The 22246-nt window shown below is 42.0% G+C and overlaps 1 protein-coding gene across 1 annotated transcript in view; it reads right to left on the bottom strand.

Moving 5' to 3' along the window:
- Positions 1-19916, bottom strand: part of PRTG (protogenin) — a 126345-nt gene extending 106429 nt beyond the window's left edge. The window contains exons 1-2 of the mRNA XM_065412642.1: positions 19862-19916; positions 17163-17465 (exon numbers count right to left, since the gene is read on the bottom strand). Of these exons, the coding sequence (XP_065268714.1) occupies positions 17163-17465; positions 19862-19916 (358 nt within the window). The remainder of the gene's footprint in view (positions 1-17162; positions 17466-19861) is intronic.
- Between the last annotated feature and the right edge of the window lie 2330 nt (positions 19917-22246).

The raw sequence follows: 22246 nt of genomic DNA, 5'->3' as shown, positions 1-22246 counted from the left end.
TGTGTGTCACTAAAGAAGCAGAAATCAATAAATTCATTTAATCCAGTGAACTATTATGCAGTGGGATACAATATATTTTAAAAGGGCCAACTGCTCTACTATTAGTTTTTAAAAAAAAAGCATATTGCTTCTATGGACATTTTGGATAGTCACTTTTCTTAACGGTAATATAAAATACACAATCATCTCTGATCAATTGGTAAGTACGTATTTTACTCAGTTATATTTTTAATTATTAATCATTTTAATTCTGACCTGAGTCTCAGATACAGCCTGATTCAGGTAAGATAAGAGGAACACTAGCTGGTAGGCCCATTCAAGATAGCTACTCACAAGAATCAAACAGTCAAGCAGGTGTTATAAGCAGGGTCTTTTCACACTGGGAGCCCAGGACCAAAATGAATGAGATACTGTCATTTCAAGCTTAAAGTAATTTTAAGAGGCAATTTGCATGGCCACCTACCACAAACACTATGAAGCCTGTCAGCAAATCACTCAGTCATGCACAGTATCGTTTTTATGTCAGCCAGCAATAAGCAATGTCAGGTAGCATAAAGGAGATTATCATAGACAGTTGGAGGTAAATATTCAGTGCCATGTGCTGGGAATTAGGCATGGAACTCCCATTAACAGGACTCTCACAGCTAACTGCCTGAGCATTGTACCAATGTCTGCTCCTTCCAATAACTTCAGACATTCAGATATATAAAAGCAACATCTAAAATCAACTGCAAACAAAATAAGATTCATTCTACTAACTGGTTGTATAAAAAAGCACCCTCCCAACAAAAAGCCTGGATATGCTTTTCTCTTAAAAAAGAAAAACATTAAGTTTGCCTTCAGGGGATACTAGACAATTTAATGTAACTTCCTCACAATAAAAACTCCTACTTCCTAGTTGAGTTACCCATTGTATGTGGAGAACTGTGTACTTGGGGTATGCCAATTTTTACAACAGTGCGGTAAAGTGAAATGGATGAGTTGCTTTCCTAGCACAGATAGGTTGAAATAAAATGAGTGTGTCCATTTTCAGCTTCTATTGGAGATCAATGATAAATCTGTTTGACAGCTGAGCCACTCAGTTGCTTACATACATGATTTAAAAAAACCAAAACTTGTCACATGTTCATTTATTTATTTATTAAAACAAAGAAGTCTCACCCTTGTAATTTGGGACATGCTTTGTACAACGTTTCTCTCTCCTCAGGCAAAATGACTGAGTTGTGCCAGAACTCTCAAAGAATATTTCCAGTTAACATCAATTTGCCGGATGTCACAGACAAGTTTAATGAACAAAATGATGAATGTCTGTCAATGGCTTCATAAACTCAATGAATTCTATTTACAAAGAGCATACATAATGCACAGCTCTGCCTGAGGCATATGTTACAGTTATTAAGGATTTACCAGAGGCCACAATGCAGAGAGTAAAATGGTAATTTAACATTTACACTAGTTAAGTAACTAAATCAGCCGATAAATTACCTGAACACTTATCAATATACTGAAGCCTTCAAAAGCACAAGTGAAACAAAAAGTTCTTTAAAACTCTTTTTTGTGTTTAAAAAGGAGCTTCACATTTGATTAAAAGTGTAAACTACTCTCTTTTCAAATAACATGATAAATACTTTAAAATATAAAAAGAAAAGCGAGAAATCCCACAAAACACAACACTTGGTAATATCTGATATTCTTTAAGATATACATAAAAAGAACAAAGTGGCCTTCTCTTTAATCATAGTCAAGATCGGATGTAAAAATGATCCTCTTAACATGACAAACAAAAATCTGGGCCTCTGACTCATCTTTGAGAAATCTCACCAAAACAGCAGAATCTCAGCCTTAACACAGATCTAACTGCCATTGAATGACCCTGGGTTGTACTGGCACTTACTAGCAAAACCTTCAGCAAAAACTTTAAAATCCCTGAAGGTAACAGCAGTCTAAAAACTAGATAGGCAGTTTTCTCTAACATTTCCAGGGTTAATTCAATAGATGGGAACATTCAAACCTCATCCTAGAACTTGTTTCTATGGAATATGAAGAGTGGCCTTATAAATGTAACAAAAAGTTATTCATTTAGGGGCTATTACACAGAATGAAGTCAATGGCAACACTTCCATAGACATGGGATCCAGTCTTTTCAGAAGCCTACTAAGTTCCAACATTAGAACAGAGCTTAAGGCCCCAATTCAGGAAAGTAGCCCTATTCAGAGAAACACTCAAGCATGTGCTTAAACTTTAAGCTTGAGTTTAAATTCCACTGAAGTCAATGGAACTTTAAAACACATGTTTACATGTTTTCCTGAATAGGAATGGATTTAAGCATATGCTCAAGTGTTTCCTTGAATTGGACCTAAGCAAGGGACCAGTGCTGGGAAAGATTCAAGGGGTAAAAGTGTTTCTAACTGTTAGCTCATCAACCTTGAAAGTAGCATTGCCAGGTGAAAAATCATATATATATATATATATATATATATATATATATATATATATAAAGTGTCCTTTCCTATGTTATGACATCAGTGTAGATTATTAAGGCTGAAACTAGCTTTTACAAAATTAAAGTAAATTTTCACTGTTTTTCACTTTCTGCACATCTCTCAGTTTAGAAAATGTAAACAATCTCACTGTAGTTTACAATTAGTTACTGCTTAATTTTACTGCAAGGTTCTCACACACTAGTACTAGGCAAGAGAATATTTCTTAAATAAAATGCATCCATTAATTTAAAAAAAACATGAAATTTTCTATTAGTTTTAGGTTTTGCAAATGTTTAGTTTTTACAAAGTCTAAATTTGGGGGCAAATTTGACCTCAAAGTGTCTCCTGACCCTCCCCTCTACCACAGCTGTGCAAATAAGCCTGCAGAAAAAGAGCACCTCCTCCCAGTCATTAGAAAATGCTGTTTCTTAAATTGCTGAAACACACATTGGGAGAAAGGGAGGCAAAACACAAGCAGGTTTGAAAAAAATCAAAAACAAAGTACAGACTATGTAGAGTATTTAAAAAACCTGACTGCCTGTAGCAGGATTGATGTGCATCAGACAGGACAATTAGGAAATGGCAGGGAAATAAAGGAGCAGAGCAAAAGAAGAGGGAGAGGAGACTTTAATAAACAAAACTGATGGGGAAAAGAAAAGAGAACAGAGATGGAAGGATGTTAAACAACTGAGGTGGGAACACAGATCAGAAGGAAATTTAGACCACATGACTCCCTGCTTTTAGTTATTTTAATGCACATAGGAAATGAGTGACAGAAGCCACAATTTTACAGAAGAGCAGATAGTACCCCCTCTCTGATAGACTGATGGAGAGTCCCCATATAGGCAATGCTGGAGAACACAGGGCTGACCACTAATACCTCATACTTGCTCAATACTGCCTCGAGGCTTAAGGAGATTTAAGAAATAAAGGCAAGTTGTTTTTCTCTTCCCAGTTCTTCAGGTACTACTCAGTCCCACATGGTCAAAGGTGAACCTGGAATCAAAATCTAAACTCTCTTTGCCTGAGGAGCAAAATCTTTGGCAGATCTGAATAGTGAAGTCACACAAGGCTGTAAATGAGCTGCAGCTCTTTCTTCAGTGATGTGTCTACTAAGAAGCACCCTGTTTGTTGAACTGAAAAGACTAGATGCCAGGTTCTTTGTAAAATAATTAATAGAAAATCAACTAATTTATCTCCTCTGATAATTCTATCCATTTGCCAATGAAATTAACAAAAATGTGTTATTCTTGCATGAGAATAGTTCTGACACACAGAAATAAAATGTTTGTTCCTGAAATGAAAACAAATGTAATTAATCAATGTGCAAAGGAATCTAATCTGAAGACACTGAAAATCAATCGGGAGTTATAAAGCTGCTTCTATCCATGTAATCCCTTTCAACTTTCACATTCCCCCATCAGAGTGTATAAAGATACATATCACAGTCTCCTATGAATTAGTTTAACTGCCCTCTAGCTATATATTAAAAGGACACCAGATGACATGTTCAATGCTTGTAATAACTTTGGTATATTCCTTCCCTCTGGCCAATCAGACTGATTACACTGGTCTACAATTTTTGAGAAGTCGTCTGCTTCAGAGATAAAATGTGCTATTTATTATGTATTTTGATGTGCTGAATTCAAATATGACAATTAAAACAACTAATTGGCTACTGTTTCTAAGATATTTAAGTTTTTACATTTTATGTCTATGTATATTGTGTAGATAGTAGAGTTTTAATCATAAATTGTAAACCTAGGTCTTTTCATATGTTTATGGTTGCTTTACATGATAATATTTCACCTGTCCTGTTTATGTAACACTTTAAAAATCAGCAAAAGGGTTATATAAATAAAATTTATTATGAAACAAAGGGCAAAAAACTATTCTGTACACAGTTTAGTCCTATTCAGTGTCTACTCGGCGCTTCTTGGCTTGTCTCTTGTATTCATTAAATGGAGCATCTCTTGTCACTGTCCAGCAATAGTCTGCAAGCATTGATGGGCTCCATTTGCCCTGATAGCGTTTCTCCATTGTTGAAATGTCCTGGTGAAATCGCTCGCCGTGCTCGTCGCTTACTGCTCCGCAGTTCGGTGGAAAAAAATCTAGATGAGAGTGCAAAAAATGTATCTTTAGTGACATGTTGCAACCAAGGCTTTTGTATGCCTTGAGGAGGTTTTCCACCAACAACCTGTAGTTGTCTGCCTTGTTGTTTCTGAGAAAATTTATTGCCACTAACTGGAAGGCTTTCCATGCCGTCTTTTTCTTGCCACGCAGTGCATGGTCAAATGCATCATCTCAAAGAAGTTCACGAAGCTGAGGACCAACAAAGACACCTTCCTTTATCTTAGCTTCACTTAACCTTGGAAATTTTCCACAGAGGTACTTGAAAGCTGCTTGTGTTTTGTCAATGGCCTTGACAAAGTTCTTCATCAGACCCAGCTTGATGTGTAAGGGTGGTAACAAAATCTTCCTTGATTCAACAAGTGGTGGATGCTGAACACTTTTCCTCCCAGGCTCCAATGACTGTCAGAGTGGCCAATCTTTCTTGATGTAGTGGGAATCTCTTGCACGACTATCCCATTCGCAGAGAAAACAGCAGTACTTTGTGTATCCAGTCTGCAGACCAAGCAAGAGAGCAACAACCTTCAAATCGCCACAAAGCTGCCACTGATGTTGGTCATAGTTTATGCACCTCAAAAGTTGTTTCATGTGGTCATAGGTTTCCTTCATATGGACTGCATGACCAACTGGAATTGATGGCAAAACATTGCCATTATACAGTAAAACAGCTTTAAGACTCATCTTCGATGAATCAATGAACAGTCTCCACTCATCTGGATCGTGAACGATGTTGAGGGCTGCCATCACACCATCAATGTTGTTGCAGGCTACAAGATCACCTTCCATGAAGAAGAATGGGACAAGATCCTTTTGACGGTCACGGAACATGGAAACCCTAACATCACCTGCCAGGAGATTCCACTGCTGTAGTCTGGAGCCCAACAGCTCTGCCTTACCCTTGGGTAGTTCCAAATCCCTGACAAGGTCATTCAGTTCACCTTGTGTTATGAGGTGTGGTTCAGAGGAGGAGGATGGGAGAAAATGTGGGTCCTGTGACATTGATGGTTCAGGACCAGAAGTTTCATCCTCTTCCTCGTCTGACTCAAGTGAGAATGATACTGGTGCATCAGGAACCGGCAGTCCTTCTCCGTGGGGTACTGGGCGTATAGCTGATGGAATGTTTGGATAATGCACAGTCCACTTTTTCTTCTTTGACACACCTTTCCCAACTGGAGGCACCATGCAGAAGTAACAATTGCTGGTATGATCTGTTGGCTCTCTCCAAATCATTGGCACTGCAAAAGGCATAGATTTCCTTTTCCTGTTCAACCACTGGCAAAGATTTGTTGCACAAGTGTTGCAGCATATGTGTGGGGCCCACCTCTTGTCCTGATCTCCAATTTTGCAGCCAAAATAAAGGTGATAGGCTTTCTTAACCATAGTGGTTATACTGCGCTTTTGTGATGCAAAAGTCACTTCACCACAAACATAGCAGAAGTTATGTGCACTGTTCACACAAGTACGAGGCATCTCTGCTCACTTTGGCTAAACAGAAATGTGTCCCTTTGCAAAATCAAACACTGACAAATAAGAGAGCACAACACTGTATGATTTCTAGAGCTGACATAGGGCAATTTGTTCAGCAGAGTGATGTAAGCTTCGTTATGATTGCATCATCCATGACTTCTAGGAATAACATGATGCAATTCATATCATGTATGACGCAATACCAGCTTCAGATTGCATCATTCATTGTTTTGCCTAAAAAGCAAGTACTGTCCAAACCCAGTCATAGATTTATTCATAGATCCAGTCAAAGATGTATTTTAGTCATTTCTGGTTTAAATTGAGATCCCTTCCCTTTATAACTCACTTATCCCCCGCCATTCCCAAGTCAAGGGTCGTATATACTGACCCAATAGCATATCTTGAAAACTAGAGCCAATCAACAATTTTAAGCATCATTTTCGTTCTCAGTGACCCAGAATTAGTAAAGTTTGACTACATTTATTTCAGAAGAATTTTGGCTGTAGAGCAGTGTTATTTCTTTCAAAACTGTCTTTCATGGGGGGGGGGGGGGGGGGAACACTCACACACTTTGAAAATGACACTGCAGTTCCTCAGATTAACAACCATCTTCTCAACACAAAGTCTTACTGTCATTAATATCAAAATCACAATTCTAGTACTTAGTGCAGTGGTCCCCAAACTTTTTTCATCACGCCCACCCTTACCCGTAATGGAATCTGTCCATGCCCCACCCACCCCCACCTTCCTCCAGGAACTGCAGTTGGGGCCGGGAGTGGGGCCACGGCTCGGGGCAGAGCGGAGCTGGGCGGCGCTCCTTCCCCAACCCCCATGGGGGCTGCCACCGCTCCCCCCAACCAAGGTCCTCCATGCCCCCCTAGGGGGGTGCACCCCACAGCATGGAGACCACTGACTTAGTGCAATGAGGTGAGTATATTGGACTCAGAAATGTGGTTTAAACTGTATCGAACTGGTTAACATTCTCTGTTTTTGCAGCATTATGCCAATTAGTACAAATTGTAATTAGAGTTAAGCACCTCTATCCATTCTGGGCACACTTTGTTCAGGATTTTTAAATGTAGATAAAATATGTGAACAGCAGTGTCAGATTTAAGCTAAGATTCAGAAAAGCATCCCTATTTGGGACAGCAGTTAAGCATAGGATTTAAAAGTTTATTCTTTTATTTATTTTTAAGACATGTCCTCAACAGGAACAGACTTAAGCATGTGCTTCAGGGCTTTCCTGAATTAGAGTCTTGGTGCAGAGGTGCTTGACCTAAAAAAGAGTCAGAGAAATGATAATGGTCTTTCTATGGTCATATCCACACTGAGATCAGAACCATGCTACAACCAGGCTTGAATTCAGTGTTCTAACCTAGTTTCAATGCCCAATATGGACAGGGATTTCCCCCTCCCCCTCCCCCAACAATTGTGGTAAGCAGCCAAGTCACAGCATCCTTTTCACCAGATTTCACTTCCCTGCTAGTATAGTGCATCCTTTTCACCAGATTTCACTTCCCTGCTAGTATAGTGCATCCTTTTCACCAGATTTCACCACCAACAAAATCCTGCTCCACATTGCTCAGAGAAATTATACCAGAACCCTACTAGGGACAATCATATTTAAACATAGCTGTAGCTAACATGGTCTTGATCCCACTGTGAACAAGGAATGTAATTGTTGACTATCATAACAATTAAAGCATAATTGCAAAGTTCTACAGTTTTGTTTTTTGAAGGAAAGGTTTTTCTAAGGAACATTTTTGGTCAGTATATCTATAGAAAAGGTTTCCTAATTCTTATTGGCTGAAGTGAGCAGCAGAGACGGCAGCATAAGAAAATTATATCTTTTCTCACTGAAATTTATCATAAAGAAAGTCATTCACATGCAGCAAGCCTTCGAAGGACTGTCAAATTGCATGTTTGTGGGTTTCAGATTATTACTGTCAATATTTTAGAACAAATTAAATGTAATGTTCAGCATTCATTACAAGATCTAGTCTCTTCTTTTCCATTCATTTTAGAATATACTAAACTTCCAATGCCCCATCTCTCCACGCACCCTTCTGCCATCTTGACATCTAGTAATCAAGAGGGCCTTTAGTGCCACTGCTAATGTTAGCATAAGGTGGAAGGATGCATGTAACTGCTAACTCCCTGATGGTTCTACTATCTACAAAAAGGCATTCTCCATCTTATAGACTCAGACCTGTATTATCCTTCAACCTCTCCATCTCAGCTGCCACGCACCCACCAAAGTTACAGGTGGATTACTATTTGTATGTGTGTTAGAAATATAGGGAAAGATGTATTTTTAATACTCGAAACTTTCCTCCTTACTACATAACTAGAATATAGAGACTCCAAAGAATCTGTAGTGTCCTGAACCATGCCAGTTCAAAACAAAATGTGCTACTGTGGATTGAACAGGGGGGGAAAATGCATATTTGAAAACTCAACACACAAAAATATCTATTTAAGTAATAAATAGATCACAGATTTAAATTTTATTCCACATGCACCCTGGAGCAAACAGCCAAATTTGAAGTTGGTAGCATGGAGGAAGCAGCACATTTGAAAAAACAGACCTTAGATGCTTAGCACAGTGGTCACCAACCCGTAGATTGTGATCGACTGGTCGATCCTGGAGCCTCTGCCAGTCGATCACGATCTCCAGCCGCTAAAAGTCCAGCGGCACAGCAGGGCTAAGGCAGACTCCCTGCGCCAGCCCCATGCCGCTCCCGGAAGCTGCCAGCACGCTCCCGCGGCCCCAGGGGTGGGGGTGCAGGGGTCTCCATGCGCTGATCCTGCCTGCAAGCACTGCCCCTGCAGCTTCCATTGGCCGGGAATGGGGAACTACAGCCAATCGGGAGCTGCGGAGGTGGTGTTTGCAGGCAGGAGCAGCGTCCAGAGCCACATGCTCCCACCCAGGAACCACAGGGGCATGCTGGCCACTTCCGGGAGCGGTGTGGGGCTGGGGCAGGCAGGGAGCCTGCCTCAGCCCCGCTGTGCCACCGACCGGCGGGAGCCCGCACCCAAATCTCAGCCCTGAGCTCTCTCCCAGAGCCAGCTCCCCATACCCTCTCCTGCACCCTGAATCCCTTCCTGCACTTCAAGCCCCTGCCCCAGCCTCAAGCCCCCTCCAGCAGCTCAACTTCCTGCCCTACGCTCAGTCCAGAGCCCCCTTCCACACTCTGAACCCCTCGGCCCCAACCCAGAGCCCGCACCCCCTCCCGTACCCCAACTCCCTGCCCCAGCCTCGTGAGAGTGAGTGAGGGTGGGGGATAGCGAGTGACAGAGGGAGGGAGGATGGAGTGAGCATCGGGACCTCGGGGAAGGAGCAGGGTAGTTCCTGAGTTGCACTTAAATTCAAAAAGTGATCTTGTGCGTAAAAAGATTGGAGGCCACTGGTCTAGCAAAACATGCTGTATGTTCCTACCAGTTTAGGTCCCGAACCTGCAATTTGACCTGCATAGATGGACTCTCAAAGAGTAGTTTTGCCTTTTCCACTTTTTATGGAACGTTCTAAACTTCCAGTGCCACATCTCTCCCACTCACCCCACCAAAAAAGATCAAAATCAGTGTGACTCTGCAATTGTTAATTGTTCCCAAAATGAATGAATTAATTCTAAAAGGTATGTTGTTTCATATTATTTATGTTCTACCAAATAAGACTGGAGAATAAATGTACCGGAGATAGGAGGAGGACTACTAGGCAGGAGTTTTTAAATGTTGTGCAGGACAAGAATGTTTTTCACTATTGACCTAAAAAGGCTAAAAGTCACCTTGGAATTATTTCCCAATAACACTAAGATTTCAGATTCTAACATTTTTAGGTTGCTATAGCGAGAATCGTCTAAATAATCTTAATAAGTACAAGGCAGATCTTATGTGCATTCAAAAAAAATTTTTTTTCACATCTGATTCTTCCATGTTACAATTGCACCAATGTGTCAAAAATACCTTCCCAGCAGGCCCAACAAAGTCAGGCAGTTGAGGAATAAGCATTTTAAAATAGGACCCTGCACAATGATGGTATTATCCAGATGTCACTTCATTTATCTTCCCTTTGCAAATGTTCATGTCATAAAAAACCACAGAGGGTAATGGGTAAACCTTCGAGAAGAAGAAAAGAAGAAAAAAAAAAAACTTTGTCTTTTAAATTTGCCCCCACTAGATAAGATATTAAGAATTTGGTCTTTAAAGACTGTTGAGAGCTAAGAGACAATACATATAAAAGCTATTTAAGTAGTAACGGAAATACTTCATATGAGTGCTGAGCCTTCACTAGAAATGTTTGCTTTCTTCTCTCTAACATGACACAAAGCACCTCCCTGCCCCTTGAGATCCTCTGATTAGTTTTAAGAATGACAATAAATTAGCAAGGGTTGGAATGATGAAGCTAATCATTTTAATCAAGTATTGTCCCCCTGTTGTGCTGCAGTTTCAACTCCATCTCCTTCATGTATCAGCTGTTTATCTTTTGTAAAAAACGTGTGTTATGTATAATTATGTGAGAATATTATGAGTGCAATGAGTAATGCAAAACAAAAAGTTGTTCCAGTTTGAGTTCAGGTTATTAGGTCTACCCAGAGACTCCAAATATCAGCTGGTTTTTAAGCAGTCAGACATAATACCGTTTTTCCCCTCCCCTAACTTTGTTGTAGAGACATCAGATTTAATGATTGAGATATGCTGCTCCTTAAGAGCTTCCTAAAGGCTGACTCTGTTAAGTAATGCCGACCATACAACCCACACTTGCTCAACAAAATGCTAAGAGTTGACATTGTTGATTACTTTTTCACTTAGGTGGCAATTACCAGTTATAAAGACTGGAAGTAATCAATCCCAATTTAACAGCTGGGCCTATTGAAGGAATAACAAAAACAATACAAAACTGAAACAAAAGATTAATCTCCAAAATTCTAGAGATAAGATGTAGTAGATGAAGGCATTCCATATACACTTTTAAAAAAGGAAATTCCCAACAAGAGAAATCACCATTTTTCTGTATTAAAATACTTAATAATTTAAACTCTTTCCTGAAGATTCTCTTTTGTCATTGTTTTAAATTGTTCTGCACTCCATCAATAGGCCCAGCTGTTAAATTGTGAAGACGTGACAACAAGTATCTAGGCAAACAACTGCTCAGAGACCCTTTTCTTTAGAATAATCAGAGCTGGCTGACAAAAGGGAGCCATGCTGAATGCCCTTTCAACAATTCCTACAAGAAGCAAAGGGGGGGAATTGTAAGTAGAGCACCATCCCTTGCTTCAGTGCATTGCTTTGCAATAAAAAGTCTTCCAGTTTAGAGCAATGGTCACACATGGAACTTATGCAAGTGACAGAATCCCTCTAGTCATAGCTCTGAGCAACTGCACAAGGAAAGAGTGGTACTGGGCTACATTTCTCAGGTACATGAAGATTTTATTAGCTTCTAGGCAAGCTGCCAATAAAAGTGAGTGCTCCTTTAAAAAAGGAGCCTGTAAAACTATTTACTACTTTTATCACCTTAAATGTATAATACATAACAACATAGCCTTGAATTTACTAGCTGAAAAGGAGAGCAAGGACAGTCAGAAATGCCAAACTGAGGCATTTTAACACAAAATTAAAATTCAACTGTTGTGAAAACTCACCAAAACCATATTTTTCCAATGGGGGTATACTACTGCATTGGCCAGGAAATGAACCCAGGTCAACTGCTTGGAAGACAATGCACACAACTATACCACCCATGCTTCTCCAATGGGGATGCAGAAGAAAGAGACACGGTAAGAGTGCATCTACAATAGGCATTGCCTTGCCTGTTTTTGGCAAGGACACTGATAAAAATGCCAGCATTCAGTTCACACTAGAACATATGTGGTTGGTAAGACCAGTGCAGCTAAATCATTGCTGAAAAAAGGGTAAGAAGTTTCCTAGTTCACAAGGCTAATTAGTGCTGGTCTGATGTCTCAACTTGAAAGAATGGGTATACCATTTCTTTAAAATGGTTGCAGCGGGGGGAAAAAGCTTCCGAAAGGTGGCTGGGAAAGGTTCCAAAATGAAGCTCTACAGTGAAGCCGGGTGGGAGGGTCAGAGACAGTATAGCTTTAGGAATAATACTGTTCTCATTCATCTAACACTGATCAAGGAACTTTTATTAGGAACAAACTCCTTTGTAATTATTTACCATTGTCACATGACCAAATTCACTAGCAGGAGGCAGAACACTGGGACAACTCTACTTCCTCCTCCCTCCACAAATATCAAAATCAGACCATCTCAAGGGCTGACCACCCACTTTTGTTTCTAGTGAGGTGTATTCTCCTAGCAATGCATGCTGAGAAAACCTACTAACCAATATGTCTGCAACAGTGGAATTAAAAAGAAAACAACATTCAGCCAAACCATCTGTAATCCTAAATATGTTTCAGGACTAGTACCTTCATACTACTCTTATTACAGGAGCGTTCTGTCCTAGAGCTCCTGCCATCTGCAGTTATAACAACCTCAGTTGAAAACCATCTCTTTTCTTCTATACTTCTACCTCATTATGTGTTTCTCCTTGTGATTTGTTACTAGTATTTGTAGGATATTAATAAACTCTGCAAACATTTTGAAGGTAGTTTGAATGTAAAGTGATACACAAAATGAAATTACATTGCCGTAAATGCCTTTATAAAAGTATTTTCTAAATCCACATAAAAACAAAATTTATACAACAGGGGAAATGTTTTCAGTGTGGATACACATTCACCAATTCAGCTCACTGCTCTTTTAAGTAGTCAAAATATTTAAAAACTGAAAGCTAAAGGTTGCATTAAAAACATTGGCAAACAGCATTACCTAATCCCACTGTAATGTGACTAGAAGTAAATAAGAGGTTACAGCCACCTCACTGTTTGTAGTGGGCAATCAAAATTTTAAACTTATGTCACTGACACAAAGTTTAGCCTGATAAGTTCAAAAGAATCTGCATCCCATGAGCTCCAAGTCAACATGAGATCACTGTTGTGCTCACAAGAATTAAATCATAATGTTAAGACATGTTTAATATTCAGTCAACCTACTGCTTGTGTAACCTTTCATTCTCATGTAACATAGAAACAAACATATTAACTGTGGGGAAATTGTGTTTGTTTCCCTTTGATTTAAAATCGGGTATTTAAGATCAATTCAGCGAAGACTACAAGCTGAGAAAAAGGGGTTATCTCGGAATGTTCCAGGCAGCTGTATGTGCCCCCTCCATCCATCTTAAGACTTCAATTTCCACCTTTTGTGGAAAGGAAATAAACAATTAGCATCCTGTCCAATCACTACTTAACAGCCAGCTTTACTGACTTCAGAACACAATCCTCCTCCTCCACTTTTTCCTAATGCTACATTATCTCACCCCTAACTTTGTTGCCACAGATGTATTTTCAGACAGATCATACAACTCTGTACTGTGAAATTTTATTCCCATTTTAACATTGCAAGTATACACAGTCTAGGTTTGTGTTACTTTTGACTGGTTCTCGCTGTACCAAAAAAAGTTTTGAGAAGTTATCCATATAATACTGCTTTGGTATTTTGGCAAGTGGGAATCCTGCTAGGAATAGCACCGATGGGCTGAACTTTGAATAAACTATTTAAATCTTCAGGTATTAGCATTTTATCCACACATGGTGCCTCACAAAGAATTGTGCTGCAGAAGGAACCTCCTCCTCCCCTTCCCCCACACTTCAATTACCCTAAACTGGAAGTAGCTACAAACATCAACCAAAAATAATATTTATTTTTACTTAACTGATACCTTAACTCAAGAGTATCCTTAAAAAAAAGAGAGAGCGAGAGAGAGAGAGAGTAGGGGGATCTTATGGAAAAAACTAAATTAGTCAAATTCTTTTGTGCATGGATGAACAACAGGAAAGCAAAGCCTTGGGGCCTCTAGGGAGGAACCTTGTCCCTGCAGACCTGCTCTGATGTGCTCATGAGATAAGGCTCCATAGTGACACTTAAGGAAAGGCCTGCTCACATTTGAATTTCTGCATTCCTCAAGAACAATTCATGGCAATCACTAACTTTGCAGAGGAGCTACATGAAAGCTTTGGCCAATGAATGAGGGTCATCTGCTCTTTATCACAAGGGTAAACCTCATCCTGGCCAGTTTCTAACCTTTTAACCCTGTGAATTCTTAATTTGCACATGAATAATGGAATTCTTGCCTAGAGTGCAACCTTCAGCTTCCAGTTCCTAACTTTAGAAACCAAGACCTGATCTCCTTGTGTGTTCAGATCTTAAACTCTTGGACAGATTAAAGTTTTAGGTTTCCAAATGCAACACGAAGCATTACACTTCTGAAGCAAAAGATAAGCTTGCTGGTGAAAGCTATGACCATGCAAGTAAAAGAACATCCTTGCACCCTGCTGCTACCAGTAGCTAAGACAGCATTTTCTTTTTTTTCCTCCAAAGAAAGAATGCCCATTTAATGCCTATTCTCCACCTGTTTAATATGTATAGTTCCTTTTTTTACCCTGATCACAAGATAAATTCATTTGCTTTTACATGAACTGACAACTGCTCTGAAATACAATTTGAAAAACTACACACACCCCACAAAACTTTATTTTCATAAGTTCAAAATGCTAGCAGTTCATTCAGATCATGTTAGTAGATAGAATCCTTATGAAAAGGGGGCTTTAAACCAGTTTTGCATCCATATTATATGGGTTTCAAAATATAACTATATCAGTTATCACCTTATTTCATGGGCTAATAACAGACTGACATTTCAAGTGTTAAGACTGCACTATGACTATAAGGAACACATTTCAACACAAGATTACATCATGTTTAACTATTATTTAAAATAATCATCTATATGCAACTAACACCTATTACAATCACTGTACCCAGTTGCCTTTTAAAAAAACGTTCATCTAGAAATCCAGTATCTCTTCCAGTTTTGTCAATTAATAGGAAAGCTTTAAACAAACTAGACAAAACACTTTTTTTCAAGGGAAGAATCTTAACTTTTTTTAGTACAAAGAAAAGAGGAAAGCACAACCAATAAAACAAGAATGCCATTCCACAACTCAAATCAGTTAGTCACAACTTTTCACTTGTTAAAGTCTTGAATAAAGATTTATCACAAACAAAATTACCTTTCTGAAGAAGTAATGTTTCACCTGGATTTAGTACCACTATTTCTTACAAAAGTTCAATACTCTCTTAATACAGACTCGAACAAGAAACTCCAGAAGTCTTATACTAATATCTTTCAGGGTGCATGATGCCACACTACTCTTCTTGAAGTGCCCTGTATTAAACAATGCCCTGGATTTTCTGTGAGTCTACAGTTCTAGATACAGGATCCACCACTGCCTGATTAATCTAAGCTTTTTTAAAGTTAGGTCTTACTCCCTCTGGTTGTTAAGAAAACAAAACAAACTGCCAGATGTGAACCAATGCAACACGGTCTTCCTGAATCTGCCAATACAGCCTGAAACAGTAACTCTAAGAGAAGCAAACTGTCTCAGTTCATCTCAATGATGCATAAAAATGCTAAAACCAAATTTAAGTTTCAACTCTGTCACTATTTCACTTCTGACCATTTTATCAGAAATATCCAGCTCATGTCTTATCCATCCGTTTTTTTTATTTAAATGGAAGTTTGAAGTGGGGAACAACAGATGTTGCTTTCAAGGGTAGAGAACTAGGAGTTCAATCCCTCTCAAGAGGATTCCTTCCCTAGTCTCAAAATACCCCCCACACCCAAAAAATCATCACTTCAATACCTAAAGGCCTGATTAAACTAGCACAAACCTTCACTTCTCCTGACTCTTCTAAAAAACAATTATATCAAATCCTAGAGCACAGTGAATTTGTGGGTGTATAAATAAACTGAATACTTAATATTCTGAAAAAAAGTATTAAAATTAATAACATTAATCTAGGAGTACTGCACTGATTGTATTAATTAGTTTCAAATTAGGTAGCACTGTGTGGTTCTGAATTTATTTGAAGCTGCCACAGATGTTTCAGTAACACAGAAGTCATGGTGGAAATGAGCAAAGGAAGACCCTGCTGGAGAAATTAAGACTATCTTCACAGAGAAAACCAGAGGTTTTACTATAATCATACAAGTTTATATGTACGTTCTTCGGGGGGGGGGGTGTAAGTAAGTAATGTGGAAGCAACCAGATAACTTAGTGGCAGACCTCTTTATTGTCATGCAGAAGACCAGAGTTCAGTTCCTAGTCTATGTTTCTTCTTCCCCAAACCAGCAGAGGCTAGGAATACAGCAAAGACTGAACACTCAGGGGCAGATTTTTAAGGATATTTAGGAATCGAAAGAGGCAGATATAATGCCTAGTCTAACTACATTCAATAATCTGGCCCTCAGACCCTAGTAGTAGTTCCTAGCGGTACTCAACAGTGATCTCTGGGACAGTTAAAGAGTAGCATCAACCAATTCCAGAAGGAACCCAGTCCAGTTCTCCCTGGCTATAAGAGTGTGTCTGAGTGTGGCCTCACCTCAATAGTTCAACCCCCGGGGCTCCTCAGACCCTAGAAAACCACCTTACACACATTATGGTTCTCCTCTGGTTCGTGATATCTTAAGAACTGGTCAACAACTGAAAGCCTGTCTTAATTGTTTTTTAATCATTTCCCTTACTTGTAGGCAACACTTCTAACCTTACAACTGTAGTGTTTGTAAAACAATTCTTAAAAACAGTTTGAAACAGAACATGGTAACTTTATATCACCAGTGTATTTTACAGAATGTCAACCCTCCTCAAGAGAGATCAAGCCAAAACAAGAGTACCAAAGGGAATGCCACAAATAGAGGGTCAAATTAACTCCTGGCTTCAGTGGAGTTACAGGGAAGGATCTGGCCATAATCTCACACACGTTATAAAAAACAAAGATGTTAACAGAAATTAAATCCATTTGTTTTATTTTTGGTAATATCTGTTTAATCTCTCTTGTACATAGAACAATATAGGGTTTTGCTGTCTTAAGGGTAGTGAAGCCACAAATATGGAAACAGATTAATAAATTGGTAACTACATGTATCCGTGATAAACAAGAGATTCAAGTGCTAGAACTTACTTGCTAGTGTAAGGTGACCTTTTTGACTGAGAATGGCCCCATATTTGTTCAGTGCTAAACACTGGTAAAATCCTTCATCAGATGGTTCTCCTCTTTTTCCTTCCACCTCACTGATATATAAAGAGCCATTGGATAATGTGTAGATCCGTTCATTTTCAGAAACTTTTGCTCCATTTTTCAGCCATGTGATCGTAATGGGAACTTCGCCATGTGCCTCGCAATCTAAAACCACTGGGTCCTTCCTTGTGACGGTTATATCCTGTGGCTCTTTTACAAAAAACAGCTCACTAAAGCACCATACTCCTGAGAGAAAGAAAACCGTTTTTGTCTGTAAGTACAGGTATGCAAGCATCATAAAGCAGTCTTGCAAAACATATCACAATTGTACTGGTGTGATAATTATATCTGTGGCCTAGGAGTACCAGGTTCTACTCCCCCAGAACACAGAGATTTTACTTCAGAGGAAGCAAAAGGATCAGGCCCCAAATTAACTACACAAATATTTGCTTCCTTGTTTTCAAATGTATGCAATTATGTTAATGAGAAAGCAGGAATAGAGTTTTAAATATTTATGTTATCATAACCAAGATTCAGCATAAAAAATTGGAATCTGAATATTCAAACAAACTTATCTTTCCCATCAATCTCTCCTTTCCCTGATTCCCACCAATCTAGGCACTAAGGACATCATCTGATGTTTCTGCAAACAGTAATAAAATAATCCTGATACAGATGTGGAGCTTTTGTTGGTAAAGTATTAGCATCATCTTCAGGGGAATCAGGGAGCACAAGCTGTTTGCTAATTTTACAAGCTTGTCAAAAAGATCTTGAACAGGGTAAGTCATAAAAATCTAATTTTACAAGAAATAATTAGCAAAGCCCTGTCTTTGGAAGCTAGAGGGTTCCTGCCCATGTCCCCAGAAGTGTCTGGACCCTCTGCACCTATTTCAGTGGGAGAAACTTTTATCTTTTGTGACAAATTATGGGGGTGGTTTTTTGGAGTCTTGTGGTTAGGAGGCAACAAAATTTCAACTCTGCTGCCAGAGAACCTGACCAGTTTGCTTCATTTCTGCAGTTCAGCAGAGGTATTTAGAATACAAACAATGCAACTTTCCAGAGTTGGTAATTCTTGCCGCTGGTACCCAGCGGGGGAGGAAAGGCAGGAATTAGCAAACCTTTATTTCAACTTGTGTGTATGGCCAACTGTTCCAGAAACCCGTGACTAATTGATCGCTTACTGTCTAATGGGGGTGGTTTAATTAACCAATACACATTTCTTTAGAAGAACCGCTTCGCAGAGGAAACCAGGTTTTCCAAGCCTTACCCCGCCCCAACACACGCCTAAATCGAGATAAAGTTGATAAGTAGCGAAGAGTCCCCGTACACCATCCCGCTTCCCCTCCACTGATAAAGGCGTGGGGGCTTTATAAAAAAAATCTGTTCTCTCTGCTAAGAGACTGGGGAGGAGGGTCACTGAATGGGCAGCTCTTGATTAGGACAGAAACTCCTTGGCAATTGATTTCTCGGGTCCTGATCAATAAACGTCCAGGAACCCTCCAATCATGCAATTTGCCCAGGGTCCGCACACATCTGAGAGCTCCTGCCTGCTCCTTTTCATAGCAGCTCCCGGGCTATGCAGATTACGCCTGCACCCTCCTCTCCTGTTGTGACTCCAATCACGGGTCCGCCTTTGATCCCTTTCTCATGCTAACAAAGATCTGAGATGGGAAAGTGAAAGCCAGACACTGGCAATTAAAAAAGAAGGTGCAGGACGGTCTCTAACCCAGATGCGGTGAATGAAAATGCCCCTGGCCAGCCAGTGGAAGGATTCAATTGGCGGCTTCCCCGGCACCGTATCTTCCCGAATTCACTCCCAGACTTCCCCAAAGACATCTCCACCGCTCCGTTTGGCTGCTGAAAGTCATCCCCTGCCCCTCTCGGGCCTGGGCCCCTCTTCACGCTGCAGGTAACTGGCTGCACCGGAGCAAACGGCAGCTGCCCCGGCTCTCCCCCGCCGGCACAGTAACTTTCCCGGCGTCCGGCTGGAAGCGGGGCAGAGCCGGACTCCGGCACAGCCACCGATGGAACAATATAAATAAAACCACGTGCGGCTACAGCCCCAGCCCCCGCTCTCCTGGCTGCACAGAGAGCCGGGCCGGAGAAATCCTCCTCCCCTACGCGGGATACCCCCGTTGCCCAGGGAGCACTGGACAGTAGCAGCCCCCGCTCCCCCTCTCCATCGCTCCCCCTCGCCCTGCACGGGGCCGGAGAGGGGACAATGGAGATGGGGAGCGGGCAGAGCAGCCACCCCCCGCTCCCTGGGAGCGCTGCCCACGCGGGATGCCCGGGCTGCGGAAGGTCCGTGCAGCAGCCGCCCCCTCCTCTCCCTCGGGCTCGTGGCCAGCGAGGAACCCCTGGTGTGCAGGCGGCTCCCTGCCGGCGGCCACGGGGGACAATGGACGGGAGGGGGGAGGCTGGACAGCAGCGGCGCGGCCATTAAGAGCAGCTGCCGGCTGGGGAAAGAGGAGCGGGGTCCCGTCCCCGCACCAGCGCCCGGGGGCTGCCCAGACTCCGCGCCAGGCGGGTAGGTCCCCCAGGGCGGCGCTGGCTCCCCGCCCGCCGCGGAGATGCACGAGCCGGAGGCCGGGCTAGCGCTGCAAAGTTTGTGGCCGAAGCAGCCCGCCCCCGCCTGGACTCACCTGGGATGGGGAGGATCAGCGCCCAGAGCAGCATCCGATGGGGAACAGGCGCCATTTAGTGGGCTCTCCCTGGCATGCTCCCCCCGCGCGCCCCCAACGTCTTCGCCTCTCCTAGCTCTGAGCCGGAGCCGTCCCTCGGCCGCGGATTCCCACTCCCGGGGACTCTTTCCCTGTGGCCGAGCCCCGGCGCACGGACACAGTGCAAGAGGCGAGAGAGCCCCTGATCAATGGACAAGGGGAGGAGAAAGGGGATGGACAGAGCCTCCCTGAGTGCGCGGCTGTCCCGGCTCTACTTTCTGCATCTAGTCTCCATTGGCCTGGGAGAGGGGCGAGGGGCAGGGCCGTGGGGAGGAGGGGAAAGAGGGACCCTGAGGGAAGGCGTGCGGGGGAGGGACCCGGGGGCTCTCTGGCGCTGGACAAATGCACCTGGAGCCAGGCTTGCAAGCTGCCCTGGCGGCTGCGGTCAGAGCTAGTGGCTCGCGTGCTGCTGCAGTCAGCGGCCAGCCGAGGAAACCTGCGCCGACTCCTCTCCTGCCATTATCAAGCCAGGGGCACCTTAGCCCTGGTGCGGTGGGTGATGCCAGGGCCCCTGCGGGCTGCTTTTGTGGGGAAGGCGGGGCGCGAGCTTAGGCTTTCTTTCCTGCCCGTCCCCCGCTCACAGAGGGGTTTCAAGCTGTAAATCTCCAGGGCGTCCGAGCCAGAGCTGACCCCATGGCTCTCCCTCATCTCCGGGTTCGTTTTGAAGGCAGCCTTTAAAGTCTCTCTCCCCTTCTAGTGATGATGGATTTTTCTTTTATTACCATGTGTCCGTTTCAAAAACCAGAGGGGGGGGGACCTCACTCACCCTGATCTGAATTCTCCCTTCATTTGAACACCGTTTGCCCCAGTGGAGAGAGAGCATGCTGGTCCTAAACAGTTGTTTGAGGGGCTTGTTTAAAAACAAATGAGGAAACAAGTTTTACCTCATGACATTTTCCCTTAATAATGCGATTAACCTTCAGAGCTTTGAAGTTCTCATCATTATCAAGCAAGGAAACACTATGAACAGCAGTTTTTAAACTAGTTTGAACCACGTTATCTTTACATTGAATCTAGCTTTCTGGGTGGCAGTAGCCATTCCACAGTTTAGGTTTCAACTGAGTGTGTTACTTGCAAAATGGGGATAATGATGCTTCCCACCTTTGTAAAACACTTTGAGATCAGATGAAAAGCACTACATAATAACTATTATAAGACCAGTGTTATTCCCTCCCTTTTAAAATCCATAAAAATGTCATATCATATCCTCAAAACTAGTAGGTTAGGCCTACGTCTAAAGTAAAATTTTTCTGCAAAACTTTAAGACAATCAGATATGGGGTTCCTGAATTACGGCACACTAAAAAGTTAGGTACTCATCAGAATCAAAGATGTTTTTATTATTGCCACAGCTTAAGGAGGGGTGGGAGTGGGGAACAGAAAAGAAAGAGATAACATCTAGTTAACCGGACTCTCCTAGCAAAGTGGTGATGAGCTAATAAAAGTGCAATTTTCCATGTTATTAATTTCTGAATTTGGAATGTCTCTGAGGATAATTGGGCCTGGCAAACTTAATACAGGGCATGAAATAGCTGCTGGAGATCAACCCTTCATTAAAAACAAACAAAACAGTAAGTCTCCAAACCCTTTTTCTTTCATAGATAGATGTCAAAATGGAACCAATTGCCAACAAGGCCTGTCCATGGGAAAAGGAGATTTTTTTTCCACCAGAAGGTTTGTGGGGACGGGAGGGTGTGACAAACCTGTTGAGCCCCCTAAGCCTTGCAGGAGGCTGGGACCTTCAGGAGATCCAGTAAGAGGACAATGTCCCCAGGTCTCACCCAATCCCCCTTTCCTAAAGCCAGCAGAAGGGAGAAATGTCTAGCACACCATAGAAGGTGCACTTGCCCCCACTTCATGCCCTAGCCTGAGGATGCTTTTTGCTGCTGCACCCTCCTGCCGTCACACACAGACTCCGTGAGCATTAGACTCCTTTGTGGCCACCTCCATACCCTCCTACAACCTTAGAAGTTTCATTGGGAACCCCCAGAACTTTAGGAGGTGCATCAGAGGCAACCAATAAAGCCCTACAAACCTTAGGGTCATTGAGGAACCAACACAAACACATGCTTTAGGAGGCTCATTAGGGGCCACCTTGACCTCCCCCCCCCCCCACAAACTTTAGGTTTACTGGTGGCCCAACATTGCTTCTGTGCCTTAGGTAGCTCATTGAGGACCATCCCATCCCCACAAGCCTTTCAGGGCTTGTTTGCCCCATCCAAGTCTATTTTGGATTATCAGAGTGGGGCCTGAGAAGCCTATTTTAGTACCTCAGCGGCTAAGACTATTCTGATCATTCAGGGGCTCA

This window comes from Emys orbicularis, chromosome 10 (assembly GCF_028017835.1).
Source record: "Emys orbicularis isolate rEmyOrb1 chromosome 10, rEmyOrb1.hap1, whole genome shotgun sequence".
Lineage (NCBI taxonomy): Eukaryota > Metazoa > Chordata > Testudines > Emydidae > Emys > Emys orbicularis.
This window is presented reverse-complemented; position numbering and strand designations above follow the sequence as displayed.